Source organism: Nannospalax galili, unplaced genomic scaffold (genome assembly GCF_000622305.1).
Source record: "Nannospalax galili isolate Female #2095 unplaced genomic scaffold, S.galili_v1.0 scaffold44, whole genome shotgun sequence".
In the NCBI taxonomy this organism is placed as follows: Eukaryota; Metazoa; Chordata; class Mammalia; order Rodentia; family Spalacidae; genus Nannospalax; species Nannospalax galili.
In genome coordinates this window covers 7,151,876-7,173,747 of record NW_008355789.1, presented here as the reverse complement: position 1 = coordinate 7,173,747, position 21,872 = coordinate 7,151,876, and the positions used below count along the sequence as shown (strand labels likewise).

Here is a 21,872-nt window from a genome sequence, read left to right as displayed (position 1 = left end):
GTATAACTGTAATAATTCAACTGTAAACCTAAAAATTTACAGCCAATTTTGAGATGCATTTTAGCTCTGGAAACTGTTACTGAATATGTCAATGCTGTTGTAATGAAATGCTTCTTCTAAGTATGTGGTTATTAAATAAATAATTTAAAAAAATTTATACCCCAAGAAACATTACCTGGATATTCAGTTCCAATGTTTACATTCTAAAAGCTTATAGTAATAATTTTAGTTTCTAAAAATGTCCTGACTGTTCTCTGGTGCTGCTTTTTTCAGAACTGTTTATTTCCTAGTTTCTTTTTTAGAGACACAATAAGTCCTCAAATTTTCTAAAAGTACTTTAAATTTTTAAATTTATTTAATTTTATGTGTATGACTGTTTTGCACGCATGTACATAAGTGTTCTATGTGCATGTAATATCGATGGAGGCCAGAAAAGGGTGTCAGATCCCATGGAACTGGAGTTATGGACAGTTGTTAGCTAGCATGTAGGTGCTGGGGACTGTACCCAGGATCCTCTACAAGAACAACCAGTGCTCTTAACTGGTGAGCCACCCGTCCAGCCCCGAGAAGACTTTTAATTACTTTCCTATCCTCTAGATTATCTTCCCTCTGTCTGGTAAATTACTGTTTACTTAGCCTTTACTTTCCACACTTCTGGTTAAAGTCCCTGTGTCTGGCGATCCTGAGTAACCTGTTGATATAAAAATAAACTGTGACCAGGGCGTGGTGGCGCACAACTTTAATCCCAGCACTCAGGAGGAAGAGGCAGGTGGATCTCTGTGAGTTCGAGGCCAGCCTGGTCTACATAGTGAGTTCCAGGACAGCCGGGGCTACAGGGAGACCCTGTCTCAAAAAGACCAAAAAAAAACAAAACAAAACAAAACAAAACAAATGAACTGTGGGCTGGCAAGATGCCAAAAAGCCCAACACTTGGATTCAGTCATGGAGCCTATATAGTAGGAGAACACTGGTTCCCACCAAGTTGTCACCTGACCCCCACGCACAGGCTGTGTTCCTCCAGGCAGTTTCCTTCAATATTTTAAGAGAGAGTCTTCTGCCTGGAGGTAAATACAGGCCTTAGAGCAGCTCTGCCAGGAAAGGTATGTGTGCATGTGTGTATGTGTATCTGTACATGCATGTGTGTATGCAGGAGGGCAGCATGAGCAAAGGGCTTTAGAAGTTGCTGAGGGGCCCAGCTGTGCTGTGGCCCCGTCTGGCATACTTCTGCTTCATTTATCAGCATTCACCCATTAGTTTTCCACTTTCTAGAAACGTTATCAAATTTTTTGGTCTACTAGCGATTCAGACGCTTTTACCTATTCCTCTCTGGTATAAGCTTCACAGGTTACTACCATTTTAATGAGGTCTGAGGGGACAAATGCATGTGTTGAGTCACTGCCTCAGTTTGGATACGATTTGTCCTGAAAAGGTGAATGTGCTCCGAGTACATGGCTCACGAGCAGGAAAAGATAGCTCCTCAGCTACTGAATTTATCATTCACATTGTTTTTTACTAAACTCAATATACCTTTATATTTGTGATTTGACATATGCAAAATGTTCAAATAGACAACTATGAAACCCTAGCCTTAGGTTTAAAAATGATTGCCATTATAATAATAAAACACTTTTGTATCATTTTAAATCTACTATCTTAACCTATAAAATATTCTGTAAAAGAGGCAAATATACTTAAACATATCCATGTCCCTCTGAATACAGAACAAGTATACTTTCAATAATCTACAAGCAAACATTTTAATTGCAATCAGTAACCACAGTCTCCAACATTTTTCCTCACATGAAAAAAAAAACCCAAAGTCATATAACCCACAGCTGCAGAGCTATGTCATTCCAGACTATGCCTGTGTTTTGACCAGGACAACTGCTGTGTGTACTTTGTATAAGCTGTGTTTACGTGGCACTGTTTTAATGCTGTCCACATGGTACCCGATTTCAGAGTGCTTCCTGACACCTGGAACAGAACACTTTCTGCTACACTTTGAATCTGCAATACCCCCAGAGCCTGTGTGTTAATGGTGTGGTCCTTAGCGAGGCACTACTGAAAGGTAGTGATCCTTTAAGAGACGGGCCCAAGTGCAAGGTTTTAGGTCACTGTGCATGCCGTTGAAAAGGCCTGTGAAATGCTGCTCTCTTCCTGGTTGCCATGAGACAAGTTTTGCTTCACAAACACACTCCTCATCATGATGTGTGTGCTGCCTCCATGTAGGCGTCAAAGCACTGAGGCCCACTAACCCATGAACTGAAACGGTGAGCAAAAGTGAATCTTTTCTCTTTTTAGGATTGTTTGGAGTATTTTGTCGGAGTAACAGTTTTTTTTTTAATAGAAAAATACTTTTTATATTTTGTCTCTTTATATGTTATCAAATACTTTAATTCCTACTTGTACCCTTAATCATACCACATATGCTTTTTGGTTCAGAGAGAAAACTTTATGTGTAGTATGGTGTGGTCTACTTTATGTTCTTATTCATTTGGGTGGGTACACACACGTGTGCAGGTGTATGTGGGGGTTGACAGTCAACATCTCTTGATCATTCTATATATTTGATATGGGGTCTCTCAGTGAACTCTCTGAAACACATTGTTGGGCTAGACTGACCAACCCAGCAAGTTTCAGGGACCCATCTGTCCCCACTTAAACCCACCCCTAGAGCTAGAGTAAAAGGAATACTCCACTGTGCCTAGCTTTATACAGAGGGTTCTGGGGAGCCTAACTCAGGTACTCATGTTTAGGAAAAAGGCACTTAAACAGCTGAGCCCTCTCCCTAGCTCCAGAGGGATAAACTTTTATATTGGGCCACACACCTAATGAGTGGGCAATCAGAAATCAAATGCAAGCCTCTTGAATCCAATCCACTGATTTTCCACTGTGCTACTTTCTCCAGGTTTATGATTCACCAAATGGGCAAGTCACACATAATGTGGTAAGTTAGAGTGGGCATCTGAACTTTGTAGAATGGTACTGCAAATATGTACCGCTCAGAGGGCAGTTTCTCCCTAAATAACAAGTACAAAGTTAAGTACATAAGAATAATTCAATTTTAATGTATCAGAAGCCTACTGTAGAAACCATGAGCTATCAATGGAAAAATAAACTGCATGGCCTGTCAAACCCATCTCTCTCTGTCTCCATCTCTGTCTCTCTGTCTCCCCTCCACACACACACAAAATAAACATTCATACGCACATATACGTACATCTCTAAATTCCAACCACCAAACTTTGGAGTAAGAGAATCTGCCTCCTATATTTTAAAAAGCTCAAGTGCTTGAAGGAGAGACAGGTGAAAGGGGATGTGGAAAATGGTTACAAATGATGGAAAGGCAAGAACCAAGGTTCAGATAGAGCAACAAAGCAAAGAAGACAGACGAGGGCATCAGAAACAGTAACAAGTGCCTACGTCTTGTAAATGGTGTGACTAGAAAACACACACAACCCCGCAGCACTCTCCATCATACACCCAGAGTACACCAAATTTCCTTAAAACCACACGCTTGGTTGCAAGCCTGTGTGTCTGGAGGCTCTGCAGCTCCAGGGCTCTTTGACGGGACACGGACTACTTTATCTCAGTTGTGATGTGACTCTATAGAATTCTGCACTTTATCAGTTATACTGTGTACAAAATCATATCAAACCAGAAGAATTTTATTACATTTCTATTTATTTATTCATGTATGGGGAAAGGAAGGACACAGGCATGTTGGAGGACAATCTGCAGGAACTGGTTCTAGCTTACCACCATGTGAATCCCAGGGTTCAAGTTCAGGTCATCATGCTTGAGAGGCAGATGTCTTTACCTGCCAAACCATCTCACCAGTCCAAGAAAACATTCTTAGTACACTAATACATTCATAGCTAAGAGACTGAACGTCCAGGTGTTAAGACAAATCTCAGAAGGAGAGTGGCTGGAATGAATCATTAATGTTACCCTTAACTGCTACAGCTTTTACCCTTACTTATTATAAATCCAGCTAGAAAGAACAAATATTTTAGATATGGTCAGAGTTTTTATCAATTTGATCAAAGGCAAAAATATTTCCACTAAGCTCCCTAGAATTTCATGAAACATGGAGTAATCTCATAAACTATTTACTGTTTCCTAGTTGAAGAAAGTTGCTTTTTTCCTAATTCCCTTAGCCTTCATTATGTGTTTTCATCCAACTGATTGCAGTGCAGAGTATTATTAGCCAAAGACACAATGGCTACATGGCTCAGTGAAGGGTGGTTTATAGAGCTATGCAGCAGGTTGTGTACTTTTAGAATTACTCTTTACTTTCTAAAAAATTATTCCCTACCTGAGGTGCATTTGTAGCCACTAGAAACGCATTTGTCCTTCCCGGGTGATCGTAATCGTGCATGGCGGCTGCCACATACAAAGCCATCAGTTCTAAGGCAGGAATGTTCGAAGACAGGCAGCCATAGCTCTCATCTGGTATAGAGCAGCTCCTCGAAGAAATATAAGCAATCTGTCCAGAGTTAATCCTACCATCTGAATCTGTGGAACAATAAACAGCAAAACAACATTAGCACACGAGTGTCTCACAGCTATGGCTAGGGACGGGGTTTCCCATAGGTGATGCCATTACTTATTTGTTAACTTAAAAAACATTCCACGGACCTAAATTGAGTATGCTCTCTCTTGTGCACTTTTAGAGGTCACGATAAAATTCTCGTGCTGGCATAATGCTTTCTTAACTCAAGCTAATTGGTTTGTAAAAATTCTTTTTTTCCCCAAATATTTGTTAAGGGCTAAGTATAATCAAAAAGGATTTAACAGGAGAAATAAATACTGAAGCATAAAATTTGATTATAAAAACAGTGCTGACACTTAGGAATTCAGCATTTCACCAACCTACGCTTCTCACCCCAGTTCCAGCCTGGTACTGAAGATTACTCTCCCTCTGCTGCACTGACCACATTTCTCTTCCACCTTTTTCCCTCCATGAGGCTCTTTATAATGTAACAGGACAAAAAGTACGAAAATGAAAAGGCCCAGGAAAGAGTCAGCACTCCTGCTTCATCCTGTTAGAAACAACATGTTCTCACACCATGCTTCTGGTTCCTAACAACTTACTAATTGTTCTTTTTAAAACCGTACAGCATTGAGGAGGCAGAGGCAAGCAGATCTCTGTGAGATTGAGGCCAGCCTGGTATACACAGCGAGATCCAGGCCATGTGGGGCTACAGGGAGACCCTGCCTCAAGAAAACAAACAAATAAAAAATTATTGTATTAGCTGTACCTAATGGTCACGCTATTATTTTTGCTAGAGAAAAATTTTAATTATAATAAAAAATTAATGCCTTGTCAAAAAGTCCAAATGATTTCTTAATCCTAATTTGGATCGACATTTGTCATTACAAGAATTTGTTAACATAATGACTTTAATGCACGGATGATAATTTTAAGTTTCCATTATTTTCATACTGCATGTTTGTTTTTAATAGAACTTGGGTTTCAGAATAACGCACTCCAGAGCTGTTAAAGACAAAAACAATTTTGGACATGAATATATGGACATGGGTAATATAGGCAAGCTGCTAATAAAAATTTAGATATTAATATCAGCTATTAATATAGTCTGAGCTTTTTCTTATGTTATATCCATTATAGATTTCCCTTGAAATTATAAAATTTTTTAAATCAAAATAAAATGAGAAAAACTTCCCTTTTGAATTCAGTAGGCAGGAATCATGGCTACAAAAGCCAAGACTTGAGAGTTCAAGGCCAGCCTGGGGTAGATAAGCTACTGTGTCAAACCCCTAAAACTCAATCATTACTCAGAGTTTAAGGTACCAGTGTATAAGCTTAACAGAAAGTTAGTATAAAAAAATGAACCAGTCTGCAAGGTATTAAATACAACCATTCTGGATCTCATTCTTTTCTTCCTTTCAGAAGATGACGACTAGCTTGATTTGTTGATTTAAAAGGGGCCCCAGGAAAGTCATCCAGGTTCAAAGAAAGAAGCAGAATGCCTCCATTTGCAGGTGCCATGGTCTTATACTCAGAAAATTTAAGTAAATCTACAGAAAAACTATTAGAAGGAAAAGAATCCATCCAGGTTGTAGGACATAGTCTCAACTTGTTTCTACATACTAGCAACAAACAGTCAAAAATCAATCTCCCAAGTTCTACTTGTAATATCTCAAAAGAAATAAAACACAAGTAAATTTAACAAAAGAAGTACAAAACTACAAAACAACTTTCAAAGAAAGAAGTAAAGAAACAGAAAAACACCCATGTTCATGATTGGAAAGCATTATGTATTAAGATGGCAGCATTTTCTTTTTTAATATTTAATCTATTATTTTTATGTGTACGATTGTTTTGCCTGCATGTATATAAGTGTACCACATGCATGCAATGCGCACAGAGGGGGTCAGATCCCTGGAACAGGAGTTACAGGCAGTTGTTAGCCACCATGTGGGTGCTGGGAATTGAACCCAGGTCCTACAGAAGGACAGCCAGTGCTCTTAACCCATCTTTCCAGCCCCAAGATGGCAGCGTTTTCCAAACTGTTCTGCAGATTCAGCACAATATATGTTGTCAAAATCCAAGGCTTTTTAGTATATAAATTGAAAGGTTGAATATAAAACTTATATGTAAATGCAAAAGACCCTAAATAACCAAAACCATCTCAAAAAGAACAGGTGGGAGGATTCCTACTTCCCAACTTCATACGCCACAGCTCCAGCAATAAAAGACACGTGGTCCTGGTGTAGAGACAGACAGCAGTACATGGAATGGAACTGAGAGTCCGGATCTGTAGCGACTGATCTCCAACAAAGTCCCAAGACCTTGGGGGAAAACACTATGTGACAGACATGTGCAAGAAACTCCATGCCAGGCGTGATGCTAGGGGCTTCCCATCATGTTATCTCATTCAACACTCAGAACAGTTCACAGTGGAATCTCTAACGTAAAAGGCATTCAGGAGCCCACCATATTTAGAATACATAAATAACTCTTCCATACACACTGCTAAGGACTCGGGATGTGGCTCAGAAGAATGGCCGACCTCCCTGACAAATACAAGGTCCTGTATTTCTTCTCTAACACCATAAAAAGTAAAACAGAGATTTCTGCTTCTCTGAAATCCTATGGATTTCCTTCTAGGTATCAAAATACAAAACAGTACTGTCCCTCTCCATTAAAGCACATGCCAAAATTAGCTACAAACAGATCATGGACATAAGCTTAAGAGCAAGAATTATAAACTGTTTAGATGGAAAAACAGACTTCCCTGACTTTGGGTTAAAGGGAGCTTTCTGAAATGAGACACAAAAAGCATGAGCAATAATGGAAAAGGCATGCATCTGGGGCATGGTGGAAATGAACCACATATCGATTACTAGCCCAGAGAAAAAACAGCATCTTGTGAGACAGCTTTCTAACTCCACAAAATGTTTATGCTAACAAGGGTCACAACAGAGTTTGTAATGTCATTACATCATTAACTCGGTCCAGCTGTGGTGTGATAAGGTTTTGGGAAGATCAATAAATTCTGTAAGCATAAGCTAATTTCCACAAGTTTTTGCAGTAAAGGGAGTTATCTGACCTGGTGGAATACTGTCTACAATAACTTGATGAATAAACATTGAGCAAATCCATTGATGATGGTGGTGACACACTGAGACATAAACTCTATCTCAGGTAACGGAGAAAAGTTTTCTCCCCATAAAAGGAATCCAGTGAAATTAACCTATCACTAGAGGTGGATGATTCCACCAGGAATTGTGTCAAACACGGCTCACCACTGGTCTCTCCTATGGCCAGAATGGGCATTCATCAGACTCCTGGGCCAGGTCAACCTCAGTAAGAAAACTGAGCCCATACATAATCTCTACTCTTGCTATCTTGACCGTATTGCTCCTAACCCCATGGAATGAGAAACGGGAGTAGATGGGGAAAGATTGGTAACCAACAAGAGAAGACATCATTCTGCCCAGCTGATTACGAAAAGCCTCCTCTACAATAGATACTGTTAGTTAATTTTGTCAAGTTTCTGCAGAGAATGAAAATTATTAGGACTCTCGTGTGTGTGTGTGTGTGTGTGTGTGTGTGTGTGTGTGTGTGTGGTGTATGCACAAGCTCTCGTGTGCACACACACACACAGAGGAAGTGACAGTTTATTATGTAATCACATGGAAAGCTAATACAATTCTGTGCCCACACTGGGACATTCTGTATACAAACCTTTTTCCAAGAACTCCTGGCCAACTGTCTCATCCTTTTGCTTCTAAATCTCTAGGCACACAAGGGAGCTGCTGGCCACTGGCTGTGAATCACTGCAGATCCTTTCCTCTGACCATCTCTCTTTCTAGACCAAGTGAACAAGGAGATTCACTGCTTAACACTCTGCTCATTGCTATAATTTAACCTCCCCTATTATCTGATTGTATGACTCCTGTCTGAGCCTATAAAGCTAGATGTAGTCATCTACTTTCAGAAGGGACAGCACACTGGGCAGAGCCATCGGTAAGTCTGGCCTTCTGGTTCTTCTCCTTCAGTTAAGTGGTTACAGGAACTTTCCCATGAAGCCATAAATATGAATTAAAGAAGATACTGGTGGGTCAGAGGGCACTAAGTTCATTATTAGTATGTCATGTGGTTACTTAGTTTTCAAAATCTACCAGAATACAGTAATAACCTAGGGAGTTTTACAGAAAGGAGAAGAGGTGCCTAGGAAGTTATCTTGGCTTTGTGTCCATATAGTATATGAATTTATATATAGTGGCCTTTCAGAGGCTCCACGGAGGAGTCCTGCCCACCAAAGTTACTGTGAGCATTACTGGATCTGCTGGTCATATTCAAGAGTAACTTGCACAACTGGAAAGCATTTCATGTGGTCTCATACTCTGGGCTGCACATAAAATCCACAGCCTTAGAGTTAATGGATTGGGGCAGCTGTCCCTCAACTTGCAGGGGATTATCTGCACAGGTCTTGGACTAGATCCCTAGGAAACTCTGTTGAGCAGAATGATAGTCATTCTCTCATATTCCATCTCTCTCTCTCTCTCTCTCTCTCTCTCTCTCTCTCTCTCTCTCTCTCTCTCTCTCTCTCATCTCTCCCTCGCTCCCCCCGCTTTGTCCCTCTCTCCCCCATCTTCTCTCATCCTAAGGTACCCTTATCCAGCTTCTAGGATGCTCACTGCTTCGTCCCAATAGGAGCTATTCATCATTACCTCACCAACAGATCACCTTGATTCCATATGGGATGAGACTATTCTAGCATTCACAGAATGGAAAATCTGGCATAGTCCCTAACTAAGAGAATGAAGGAAAGCTACGTATACTATGATGCACAGCACACGTGGATTGTGCTAACAGGTATGTAGAAAGGAAAAAAAACATGCAAGGTGAATCCCATTGTCTAACTAGGATGACTATGAAGGAAATAACCTGAGTGCTTCATAAAACACTGAAAACAAATGCTGAAGAGAAACGTGCTATATTTACATATTATATTTCTCAGTAAGAACTAGGGCAGGCTTGTTAACAGAAATGAGAGCAATCACTAAAAAATTAAAATATAATGGAATTGTATCTCCAAATGTGAATTTTTAAAGTATTTTTCTAAGACAAAATTAATGCATCTATAAACAAAAGAGGCAAAGAAAATGATCTCCACTGGAGAAAGGCAAACTGCTAAGAGCAGTGAAGAGCTCCAGAGAGCACAAAGCAGATAGCAGACACAAAAGAACCAGAGACACAGCGCACGCCACTACGCTCAACGGCCACGTGGAAAACTGTGGCTGAGTCCGTGACCTTTACACTGATTATAATGGCACTAATATGTCTCAGGCATCCACAGCTGAGCGGAATCTGTATCGTACTGGAGTATTTCATCACTTTATAAGCTCAAATAACAGAAATGGGAATGTTATAATTTATTACACTTTAAGTGTATTTATGATAAGAGACAGTGTTAACTTTTTGGAAGCAAAATTTCAAAGTTTTCAAAGGTTTAAAAATATTTAAATACTTGTGTGAGAGTTTTAAATATGTTCCATTTCGGTGATACTACATGCTTTAAACATATATGATATACATGGAACAAAAATAAAAAAGTATTGAAATATTCAAGATACTGGCCATCTCAGTGGAGGGGGCAGAGAAGGAAACAGGTTACAAACAACAGTGTTGGATCTTAATCTAGTCCTTAAAACAGTTAACAGGCTTAAAATTTTTATGCCATTATTATGCATCAGAACTTACACAATCTTTTCTATGTAACAAATTTACTTGAAGAAAAAATTTAAAGAACAGAGGCCACTAAGTGAGACAGCTTGATTTACTATCCCTAATTAAATAATTGAAAGGAAGATTTGTAGGAGGAGTACCTGCTTCACTTCCTGCTTCGCGATTATTGCAGATCTGCGGCAAGCCGGGAATCGGCCGTGTTGTCAGGTACCAAACTGCATGCAGAACATCTGTGGCATGTATACGATTATGATCTAAAGTCACCAAAATATCTATTAAGGCAACCATTCTGTTCACATTTGACACACACATTTAAAAAGTCAAAGAATTTTCTAGTTATACTATATCGCCATAAATAAGATACATTAACGAAAGCAATTTCCTACAGGGCTGGAAAGATGGCTCAGAGAACCTGTGAGAGTATTTGCTGCCCTTCCAGAGAAATGATGTTCAGTTCCTAGGCCCCATGCCGAGTGACTCACAACTGCTTCTACTCCAACCCCACAGAATCTGATGTCCTCTCCTGGCCTTTGTGGGAACCCACACATACATTGCATACATTCACACAGACACACAAATACACATAAATTAAAAATTAAAAATCTTTCCCAACTGCATTTTGTTCAATTTATTTTAAAGATAGCCTGATATATTAAAAATATTTTCCTTTAAAATCTTTGAAATATACTATGAAAACACAGTAGGACATAAAAACAGATACAGAAGATAAAGATAACTGAAAGGCATTGAAAAATATTAGGATTTCTACTTCATGGCTTTTATGAATATCATGTGGTTATTGATAACCACTGTGTATGGTGGAGACACAGAACAGAAAACAGCTTGGAGGAGGCTAGAGGTAAAAGTACTTCCTGTGCAAGCATAAGGGCCTGAGTTTATCTCCAACCACCCATGTGAAAAGCCGGGCCTGGCTGTGTGTGCACCGTAACTCGAGTGCTAAGCGGACAAACACAGGAGGCCTGCCTGGCCACCAGCACAGCTCTTGGTTCCATGAGACCCTGCCACATAGAAATAATGCAGGAGGTGATGAAGGAGGACTCCGAAGTCTGTCTCTAGTATCTGTGTGCACACAGAATGTCCACTTGCATGCATATATGCACATAAACACACACACACACACATACACAAAGAAAATAGTTTTTGCTCTAGAACAGTTAGTTATATATTCTGGGTACTTATGCTTTTGCTCAAAAAGTGAAAAATACTGATCTTTTAGGCTTTCTATAAAGATTAAATGGAAATTAAAGCATGAATAAGTCACGTTAAACTAGTAAACATTACTGTTAGTCAGCTTAGGAATGATTTACTCTATATTTTGCCCATGTGGAGGGAAACAACAGAATGGCCTAACACGTAAAGAAAATCCTACTTTTCCTAACATGAAGCTCAAGAAATAGTTAACATAAAATCAAATAAATACTAACCGTCATTCAATAAGTCAGAACACAGTTAAAAATAGAAATTTGTGGATACACTTTAAATTTAAATGAAGAATTTTCTGAAATTCCTGATTTAATATTCGCAAACATTTGAAATATAAGGTTCTCAGATAATTAACATAAAAGACTGCCAGGTGTGGTGGCACATGCCCATGGCCCCAGCACTAAGGAGACGGGGCAGGCAGATCTCTATGAGATGGAGGCCTGGGAGCTACAAGGAGAACCTGTCTCAAAACCAAAACAAAACAAAGCCGGGCCCTATGATGCACAATTTCAATCCCAGTGCTGGAACTCATAAGAATTGATACTTGAAGTGGTCTGTCCAACACATGCACATATGCACACAAATACACACACACACACACACACACACGTGCACCCACACACATATACATATACACAAAATGGTGTACACTATGCAACACTTAAGTGAAAAAAATTGATTATAAATGGGTATAATTTATTATGATCCTCTTTACAAAAAATAAATTTATGTAAGATGAAAGGCTTGGAGCGCAGATACCAAAAATGTCAACAGTAGTCAGTTAACACTAGGTTAATATAAAATTTTTGTTAAAATTTCTCAAATGTGTAGTAACTATCTGAAAAGAAAGAGGGAATTTCCAAAATCACTATTATTTGAACTTAATAAGGTGTGTCAATACTTACAAGGAATGTCTCGGTAGCCATTTTCTAAGGCACGAAAATAGTTCATGAATTCTTGAGTGGGAATTTTAAATGTTTCCAATAAACCAGTGTCTTGAAATAAGGTATACATAACCTAAATGAAAATAAAGTTCACTTTAAAAATCATAACATATCTTTTAGTTCAGTATGTTTTTATAATGCATTTAGGAATGTAATCAATGTATGTATTTTTTCTTATGCTATTGTGATTTAACTCAGGACCTCCCACATATCAAGCAAGTATTCTATACTGAGCTATATCCACAGTCTATTTTTTATTTTAGGGCAGAGTCTCATTGAATTGCCTAGGCTGGTCTTGAACTTGAGATCCTCCTAGGACCTCCCACAAATCAAGCAAGTATTCTACACTGAGCTATATCCACAGTCTATTTTTTATTTTAGGGCAGAGTCTCATTGAATTGCCTAGGCTGGTCTTGAACTTGAGATCCTCCTAGGACCTCCCACAAATCAAGCAAGTATTCTACACTGAGCTATATCCACAGTCTATTTTTTATTTTAGGGCAGAGTCTCATTGAATTGCCTAGGCTGGTCTTGAACTTGAGATCCTCCTGTCTCAGCCTATAGCTAGGATTATAGGCCTGTGCCACCAAGTCAGGCATTTATTTTATTTTATATATATATATAATTTGTGTGTGTGTGTGTCTGTGTGTGTGTGTGTGTGTATGTGTATATGCTGTACAGCACTTGTATGTGCTGCAGGAGGAGGTCAGAAAAGGGAGTCAGATCCCCTGGAGCTGGAGTTACTGAAAGTTGGGCACCACCAAAATGGATGCTGGTGTCTGAACTCGGGTCCTCTGGAAGAGCAGCAAAGGCTTTTACCTGCTGACCATCTCTCCACAGCCTGCCCCCAATGTATTTCTTTAAGTTAATGTATTGAAAGCTTCTCTAAGATTAATTTTTTCCAAGAAATAAGCCAGGAAGATGTCACTCTAAGGCCCATGAAAGCCATAGAAAGCGTATCATATAATCATGTCCCAATTCCAACTTTCTCCCATCTTCTCTTTAGTTGTTTAGTCCTACGTACTGAAAGGCACAGTGAATTCTACTCCGTTCTCCAATGTTTATTAAAAAGTCGAAAATAAATGTATCACATTTTGGGCCCTAAAGAATTCAACAAAAGGACCTTATATGTCTGCCACATGATGTCTTTGGTTTTGCATTTCATAGATAAGATTTTAGGGGACTAGATGAGATTCATATTTTAGGAGGGTGAACTTGATCCCGTTATGTGGACTGATCAGACAGAATTTTGACTCTTGGTTCTATTGTTAGACGAACTATTCATCCTAGGTATAGGGAGATCAGTTAATAAAATGAAGGGACAGCTCAGTAGTTGGAACTAAATCATTTTTCATTCCTTTTCAACCACAAAAATCAAGAAAAAATAAATATTTATTACTTTGTTATCCTAAATTAAATTCTCAAAATACAGTTCAATAAATGATTTTTCATACATACATACATACACACATACATGTTACACACCTATTTGTATGTTTTGAGGAATACCTGCGAAGATAAATTCAATGGCCATGCCACTGCTGAACAGGAACCTAAACCAGTATCATGATATTTGGATTCTTCTTTTATAAAGTCCTAAGGAAAACACAGTAATAAAATAGATACTTGAAAAACAAACCTGACTGAGAATCCTTCCTGATTTCTCTCCCATTTTTTCTGCAAGCTCAAAAATCTGAAAATTCCAGTTGCTCATCTCCTCAATCAAGGAACCGTAGTCTTCTACTGGCATCAAGTCTAGTGAATCTTCCTGTTCAATCTGTGTTAACAGAGGAGAAAACAACATCGCCCTTTATAAATATTTTAAACCCACATCTAAATGAGAATGCTTGACCTGAACACTAAGAATGGCCCATGGTCTCCTCTGTATGTAGTTGGTTTCTCAAAAATATTTCATCTTGCCTCCTATTCCTTCTCTATATGGAAGGTGATCTTGAGACAGCTTTAAATATGTCTTATTATTATCAGAAAGCTGATTTTATATTGATTATAAAGATAAAGTTTTCTATTTCCAAATGACTACAAAAATCTGAAATCCATCATTTTCATTTTAGAAATTATAGTTCCCAACACCTAAGGAAAAAAAACCTTCATTGTGTTACAATGATACTTATTGCTAAGTGAGCATCCTCAAATAAATAGTGGTCTTTTGCTCTATGAGCTTAAATATTGAACTTCAAGAAAAAAAATGTTTAAGTAATTATTCTCTTTTAAAATATTTGTGTATGTTCATGATGTGTATGTGTGTACACGCACATGTGCCAGGATGGGCATGTAGAGGACAGAGGACAACTTTTGGGAGTCAGAGTTCTTTCCTTCCACCATGTAGGTTCCAGGGATCAAACTCAGTTCAGCAGGCTTGTCAGCAAGCCCCTTTACCCACTGAGCCATCTTGTCAGCCCAGGTAAGAAATTATTCTCTTTGTTTTGTGATGACTGTGCACAGTCTCCACTCTTCAAAATACACCATTAAGAAATAACAGAATAAAATATATCTACTATAAAATTAAATAAAATGTTCGTGCAAAAGTAAATGTGGTTCTCTGATGATAGGCTTAAAACTATTAGTTATAACCTAAACATTACTGTGGTTATTGTGACTTCTCAGTGAAAAAATTAAAATCTCATTATATTAATAATCTTGTTCTGGGTAAAAATAATGAAACCAGTACTAACTCGTATTATATTTCACCTTAACATAATGATATTGAAAGTTTGTCTTTTACATTTGGTTGCTGTGCCTCTTCTGTTAGGTGATTATCACCTTCCAAAACTAATTTCCTGTAGTCCTTCTTCTCTGCTTCCTCTTCTTGAGTTCCCCCGATATTGAATGACTCTTTTGAGAAAATGGTGGTATCTTCTTCACCTTTCAAAAAGTATATATAGTGATAAATGAACACAGAATTTGCCTGATGTGGACAGCTTCAGAAGAAAACTGGTTACTGATTTTAAAATAATCAGATAAAGTGAACCATAACACACCTCAGTTTAAATTACTTAATCACACCATTAAGTTGTGTCTTGCGGAACTGTTTTTCACAGGTACCTTGTGATCAGACAACACAGATAATTCACATTTGGGGCTCAGTTTATATATCATGTATGAAAGAGAACAGTAGGGGTCTTTATAAAGGCGAGAAACAGAAAAAGTCAGTTCCTATAATAGGAATTTTCATGTCAATTTGATGTAAACATTTTCAACTGAGAGATTTAGATACCAAAACTCTAAATTCATAATTATAAATGAATACAATTAAGTCACATGTAAACTTAAACCACAAGAAGATGAATTGTGTGTTATCTCTCTGCCTATATACTATTGTTTTTTTCTCATGGTACACAGAAAGGCAGAATAACACTAGTAGCCAAACAGTATAATACCCTAAACAGGTCATTTTTCCCCAAACCGATCAGGAATTGAGTAAACTGCAATGTTTTCACTCAGTTGAACACTATTAAGCAACAGGAATGCAGGCAATTACAGACAGCAGCATGGGTGGGCTCTTGGGGACAAAGTGGTCAGTGAAGAAAGTCGGGAGGGAAAAGGTTCCTATCCTGGGAGTCTCCTTATGAAGTTGTAAAAAGGGTGTTAGAACTGACATGCGGGCCAGCAAGACAAAGGTGCTCACCATGCAAGCCTGTGACCTGAGCTTCGTCCCCAAAACCCACGTAAAGGTGGAAGAACAGACTCCATCAAGCTGTCTGACCTCCACATGCTTGCCGTGGTATGCATGTCCCCCATCATTCACACACACAGTAATTTCTTAAATGTTTTAATGATAAGCATGAGTCGTACACAGGAACACTACAAGACAGGAAATTATCCCTTCAGGGGATGGAGCTGGAAGGGCACATAAAGGGAAATTTGAAGGCAACACTTAGTTTCTAGACCCGGGTACAGGCAGCACAATATATGAAAATTCATCAGGCTTTCCAAGTCAGGATCTCTGTGCTTTCCAATACACAGAATTTTAAACCTTTCATTTTACTGATTTACTGAGACAGCATCTCAGTAAACTGTCCAGGCTGGTGTGAACTAGCATCCTCGCACCTCATCCTCACAAGCTGCTATGATTACAGGCCTAAACGCCTTCTCCTTTAAAAAAAAAAAAAAAAAGTAAAATTGAGGTTTGTGTTTATGTGGTAGGGGTCTTTTGCTGCTGTCAACATTCAGCTCAAATTGGGCTTGAACTCATGGTAAGGCTCCTGCTTCACTCTCCTAAGTGTTGGATTACAGCTATGAGCCACCACTGGGCTCTTGTGAGTTCTTAAGAGTCCTCACTGAGGGGCCGGAGAGACGTCTCAGCAGTTAAGAGCACTTTCCACTCTTCTAGAGGACCCAGGTGAGGAACTTCATACCACACAGGTGCCCACAGCCATCTGTAACTCCAGTTCTGGGATCCAATGCCTTCTTCTGGCCTCCGGGGCATAAGCCACACACATAGTACACATATATACATGCAGGCAAACATACATATAAAAAGAAAAAGTCTTAAAAAGGAGGAGTCCTCACCGAGCAGGGCCCATGCCTGCAATGCAGGTTACCAGGGAGGCTGAGGCAGGGTCGCTAGTTGAAGCTGACATGGGCGAATTAGAGAAATACTGTCTCACAAAGAGAAAAAGTACTCCTCCAAGCTGGATTTCAGAACTACATTCAAAACCTGATGTTTGTACTTAAAATTAATGGCAAGCTTTCCACATAAAATGTAGATAATGACACCTTACTAGAGATTACACATAAAAGGTGATGAATAAATGTTAATCAGTTCTGAGCCTAACACACTGAATTATAACAAACTCACTAACTGATGATCAGAAAGTATTATTGATTGGAAAATATTATTTTTCCAATTAAAAACATTTATTGTATTAAATAAAATTTAAAATAGACTTTTGTCTTTTTATCCAGTTTGACTTTCCAGTTTCAGTCACCCATGGTCAACTGTGGTCCAAAAATACATGGGAAATTCTATAAAACGATTCATGCATTTCAAACTGTGTGCCCATCTGAAGAAGGTGCCAAAATCTCACTGTCCTGCTCCAGGTCACCCAGCACATGATTCATTTCTTCATCCTGTGCTCCAGGTTGGACAGGTTTCCACTTGTGTGACACCTAGTACCCATCTCAGTTATCAGGTCAACTATACTGGACTGTAGTGCTGGCAATAGTAAATTATTTTTACTTAATAATGACTGTAGGTAAGGGTAGCTGAGATACTCAAATATTCTTGGTAAATAACAACAACTTCAATGGTATTCTAAACTAGCAACTGACTAAAAACCATGCAGGCAATACATTCATACATATAAAGTAAAAATAATAAAATATTTTAAATATATACATCTATCTTCATAACTATACATACATATATGTGTGTGTGTGTGTGTGTGTGTGTGTGTGTGTGTATGTATGTATATATGTGAAACCAAGCTGGAACTGAGTTGGAAGTGTCTTCCTTACTGGCCAGAAGTGCTAATGCAGGCTGTTGTGGGAAGAAAAGGCATCAGTGACTACCACAGCTAGGAACCCTACAAACCACACTCTCAAGGTACCAGACACGATGTGCCCACTGGTGCAATAGTGCCACGACTGTTATGGGGCGGCAGTCAATTGCTGTCTGATTGAATCTGAAGCCCACGCCATAGGAGGGATTTCAAATCTGGTACTACAAAGCAGGTCAAAAACCCATTGCTGGGGAGGGTCACTGGCCTCATGTGAGAACTTGACTACTATTGTCTGGCTAAACTGACACGGCTTCAGGCTTCCTTCTGAATATCTGTGATGTTTAGAATCATAGACAAAAGCTACCCTCAGCCTTCATCTGAGAAACTTCTCTTTACAGAGAATGACAGTCATTACGGAGACGCTCAGATTCCTATGTGGTAAGAAAATTGGACTGTTGAGTACTCAGCTCTAAAGAGGACATTTATACCACCCTCTCTAAGCTCAGGGAATATCGCCAAAGAAGGGGTAGACGGAATCTTAAGAGCTGGGAGCCTAGGAGAAGGGCAGCAAAATGCTGTCTTCTGGACATGACACAGACACTGCATTTGTGAACACACAGCAACTGCAGTTGCCTGTGCTGGGCCTATACACGACTAAGCATGTCCACAAGCTCTGTCATGGACAGAGAAAGGGTTCATGGGGCCCTAAGTCTTTCTGCTGACCTGTTGGCTGCTGAAAGCTTTACAGGGGGTGGGGAGTAGTCAGTACCTTCGGATGTCTACCTACTGCTCATGCCCCTTTACTCTCCAATGGATATTCTTTCTGATGCTGTGGTGAAACAGATGGCCATGGTTAAACTCAGTGGGTCACAAAACAAAACACAAAGACATTAACAGGGAAAGGGATCTGTGTGGGGGGTGACAGGGGAGAAAGGGAGACATGAGAGGGTAGTGGGTGAGAGTAATCAGAATCCATTACATTACATACATGCATGAAACTGTCAAAGAGCAAATTTAGTTAATTAAGAGATCACTGGCATTTGATGTACACTGCATGAATTTCAGTGATCTGAAACAAGTAAGATCCATCTTATAGATACAGTTCCATATCCAGCAAATTTCTTCTTCAAAGAGGTCTACAACACTTCAGTTCCACACACTCCTCTGAAATTCATTATTATTCCTCTATCAAGAGCGCTTATTTATTCCTCAATATGCTGGAATGTCAAGAGGTGTCATGATTTAGTCAGCGATAAGACAGCAGAAGTGACACTTTAGACTGGCAGCTTCCATCCTGCCTCTTCTGGAACACGGCTAACAAATCAGAAGCCCATGGAAAGGTCAACAGCTTTCCCAAAATTGAATTTCCAATCCATTTTGGAAATTTGACCAGTAATGCTTCACCTGACTGCTGTCCTGGTCAATGGTGCATTGCCCTCGCATGAAAGCCCTCGAGTGGAAACCTCCCAGCCACAACCACCCAATCCAAAGAGCTTTGAGAAATGGTTTAAAAAAAAAAAAAAAAAACTACCACTGTTTTCTAACAGCTTCATTAAGTATAACTGCATGCCCTTAAAGTCCACACATTTTAAGCTGTCAGTCCAGGACACTATAACAGAATTCCTTATCTTGGGTGGCTTATAAACAGCAGGAGTTTATGTGGAAGCCAAGAAGTGGGCTATCACAGTCAGTGCAATGGAGTTCTGACAAGATCCTCTTTTTATGTTTCCGACTGCCAGTTTCTCATATTGTACAAAAGCTAGAGAGCTCTGTGGGGTCCCTTTTATAAAGAAAATAATCCTACTTCTGAGAACCCTACCTTCATAATCTAATTACCTCCCTAAGGCCTCACACTCAAATATCATCATATTCAGGGTCAGAATTCTAGCATCTGAATTTTGGATAAACAAAGCATTTAGCCCATAGAATGAGTGTACAAATAAACAAATTTAGTACACTTATGGGTATGCAACCACCATGACAATCCACTTCTAGAACATTCTCGTCATCTCTAAAAGTCCCCTCATGGATTTGCTCTTAATCCCATTCTCATTCTAGGCAGCAACTATTCTGATGCTGTCTGTACAAATGCACCCACTGAGAATTTCTTACAAATGCTATCATATAATATGTAAGGTTTTGAGGCTGGCTTCTTTCACTTAAAACATTTATCTTTGTTGGAGCGTGTATCAACAGTTCATGGCCTTAACTGCTAAACAAAATTCCACTGCAGGCACATTCCCTAAAATGTCTAACTCACTCACAAGTTTGTGGATATTTGTATTACTTCCAGATTTGCACTACCACGGCTAATGACATAAGCATCCACAAGCCTATCTGGAATGCTCTGAGTTTTCTCTTGGCTATGTTCTTTGCTATGGTATAGCTGAGTAACATTATTGAACTTACATGCAACTTTTCTCCAGAAACTGCCGACATGTTTTTTTCACAAGGGTCCCAATTTCCCTGCATCCCTCCACTAGTGACTCTCCTTTTGATTACAGCTATTCTACTTGAATATTATGTATTACTAGTATGTATGCAATACTAATGTGTCATCTTATTGAAACAGTAAATAATATTTCCCTCATGTTTATCTTTTCCTTATTCAGACACATAATTTGAAGATATTTCTTTAACTTTTCTTCTTTCTCCCTGCTCCATGTGTGTGTGTTATGGATTTCTACTAAAAAGACCTACATGATCTATGAATAGGCACAGTTTTAAATTATGGATGGCTTTATTTGGTTTTCTTTCTCATTTCCCTAACTAAACCATTACTATAATGTTGAATAGAAATGCACAGGAAAGTTCTCACCTGTTACACAGTTGTAGTAACACGTTAGTCTTTCTCCATTACAAATAATGTTGGAGAATGAGCTGCTCTTATAGAGGACCAGAGTTCAGTTCCCAGCACTCACACTGGGTGGCTCACAAACACCTCTAACTCCAACTCCAAGGGCTCCTACACCCCCTTCTGGCATCGGTGGGTGACTGCTTTTATATGCACATGTCCACACACAAACACACATATGAATATAATTAAAAATAATAAAATAAACCTTTAGAGAAAAAGAATGTTAACTGAGTAAGAGGGATGGATCAGTCGGTAAAGGTGCTTGTCACCAAGCTTGATGACCCAAGCTCAATACCTGGGACCCACACAGTAGAGAGAAGCAACTCCTGTGTGCCCCACACATGTACCTATGTGTGTGTGTGTGTGTATGTGTGTGTACACACACACACACATACACACACACACACACACACACATATACACACTGAATAGCCTACCATTCTTGCATTTTGGGAGGACCATCTGGCCACACAGGGCATTTTTATATTGCTGGATACAGTCCACTCACTCATATTTTGTTAACATTGTTGTGTCTCCGTACACAGAGTTATCTGTCTGTTGTCTTGTGATGATTCGTGTGGTCATGGTACTAGAGTAATACAAGGCAGATGGGTGAATTGGGAAGTTTTACCTCCTCTATTTTTTTGAAGTATGTATGAAGTATTAATCACAGTTTTCCTTTTAGACAACATTTTAAGATGTAATAAAATAAAATACTGAGCTGCACACTTTAAAAGGGTGAATTGTAGAGTCCAGGAAGGGATTGATAAGAGCTTTTTTGTCTTAGGTGCAGCTTTTTTAGGGTTTACACTGCAAATGAAAGTCCCTGGGGGGGAGTGCTACATCTTCAAACTGAACCTCCTGCAAGGATGAGTAGCACTTCAAAGACTAGAGAGTGTGGAAGGCTGATGGTCCAAAGCCTATTTACAGTTTATCTTGAGCTCCCTAAATAGCCATTTCTTGCCCACCTCTGTGTCAGATCTAACATCCTTTGACTAACAGATAAAAATCTTTTGGAATGTATTAACTTAACAAAATCTAAGTTTCCACCAACCAAAACTCTAAAGCACGTCATCAGCTAGCATCTGAGGCCTACAGCACAAGTCTCCCTGCTTTGCAGTAAACTGCCTACCAAATACACACACCAAGGTATTTGTACA

General features: G+C 39.1%; 1 protein-coding gene across 1 annotated transcript in view; it reads right to left on the bottom strand.

Moving 5' to 3' along the window:
- Pde3b (phosphodiesterase 3B) overlaps window positions 1-21,872 on the bottom strand; it is a gene marked incomplete at its 5' end in the record, with an annotated part of 143,054 nt that overhangs the window by 11,162 nt on the left and 110,020 nt on the right. Inside the window, 5 exons of the mRNA XM_008853547.2 lie at window positions 4,319-4,518; window positions 10,366-10,479; window positions 12,355-12,466; window positions 14,033-14,170; window positions 15,137-15,332. Coding sequence (XP_008851769.1) covers window positions 4,319-4,518; window positions 10,366-10,479; window positions 12,355-12,466; window positions 14,033-14,170; window positions 15,137-15,332 — 760 coding nt within the window. The remainder of the gene's footprint in view (window positions 1-4,318; window positions 4,519-10,365; window positions 10,480-12,354; window positions 12,467-14,032; window positions 14,171-15,136; window positions 15,333-21,872) is intronic.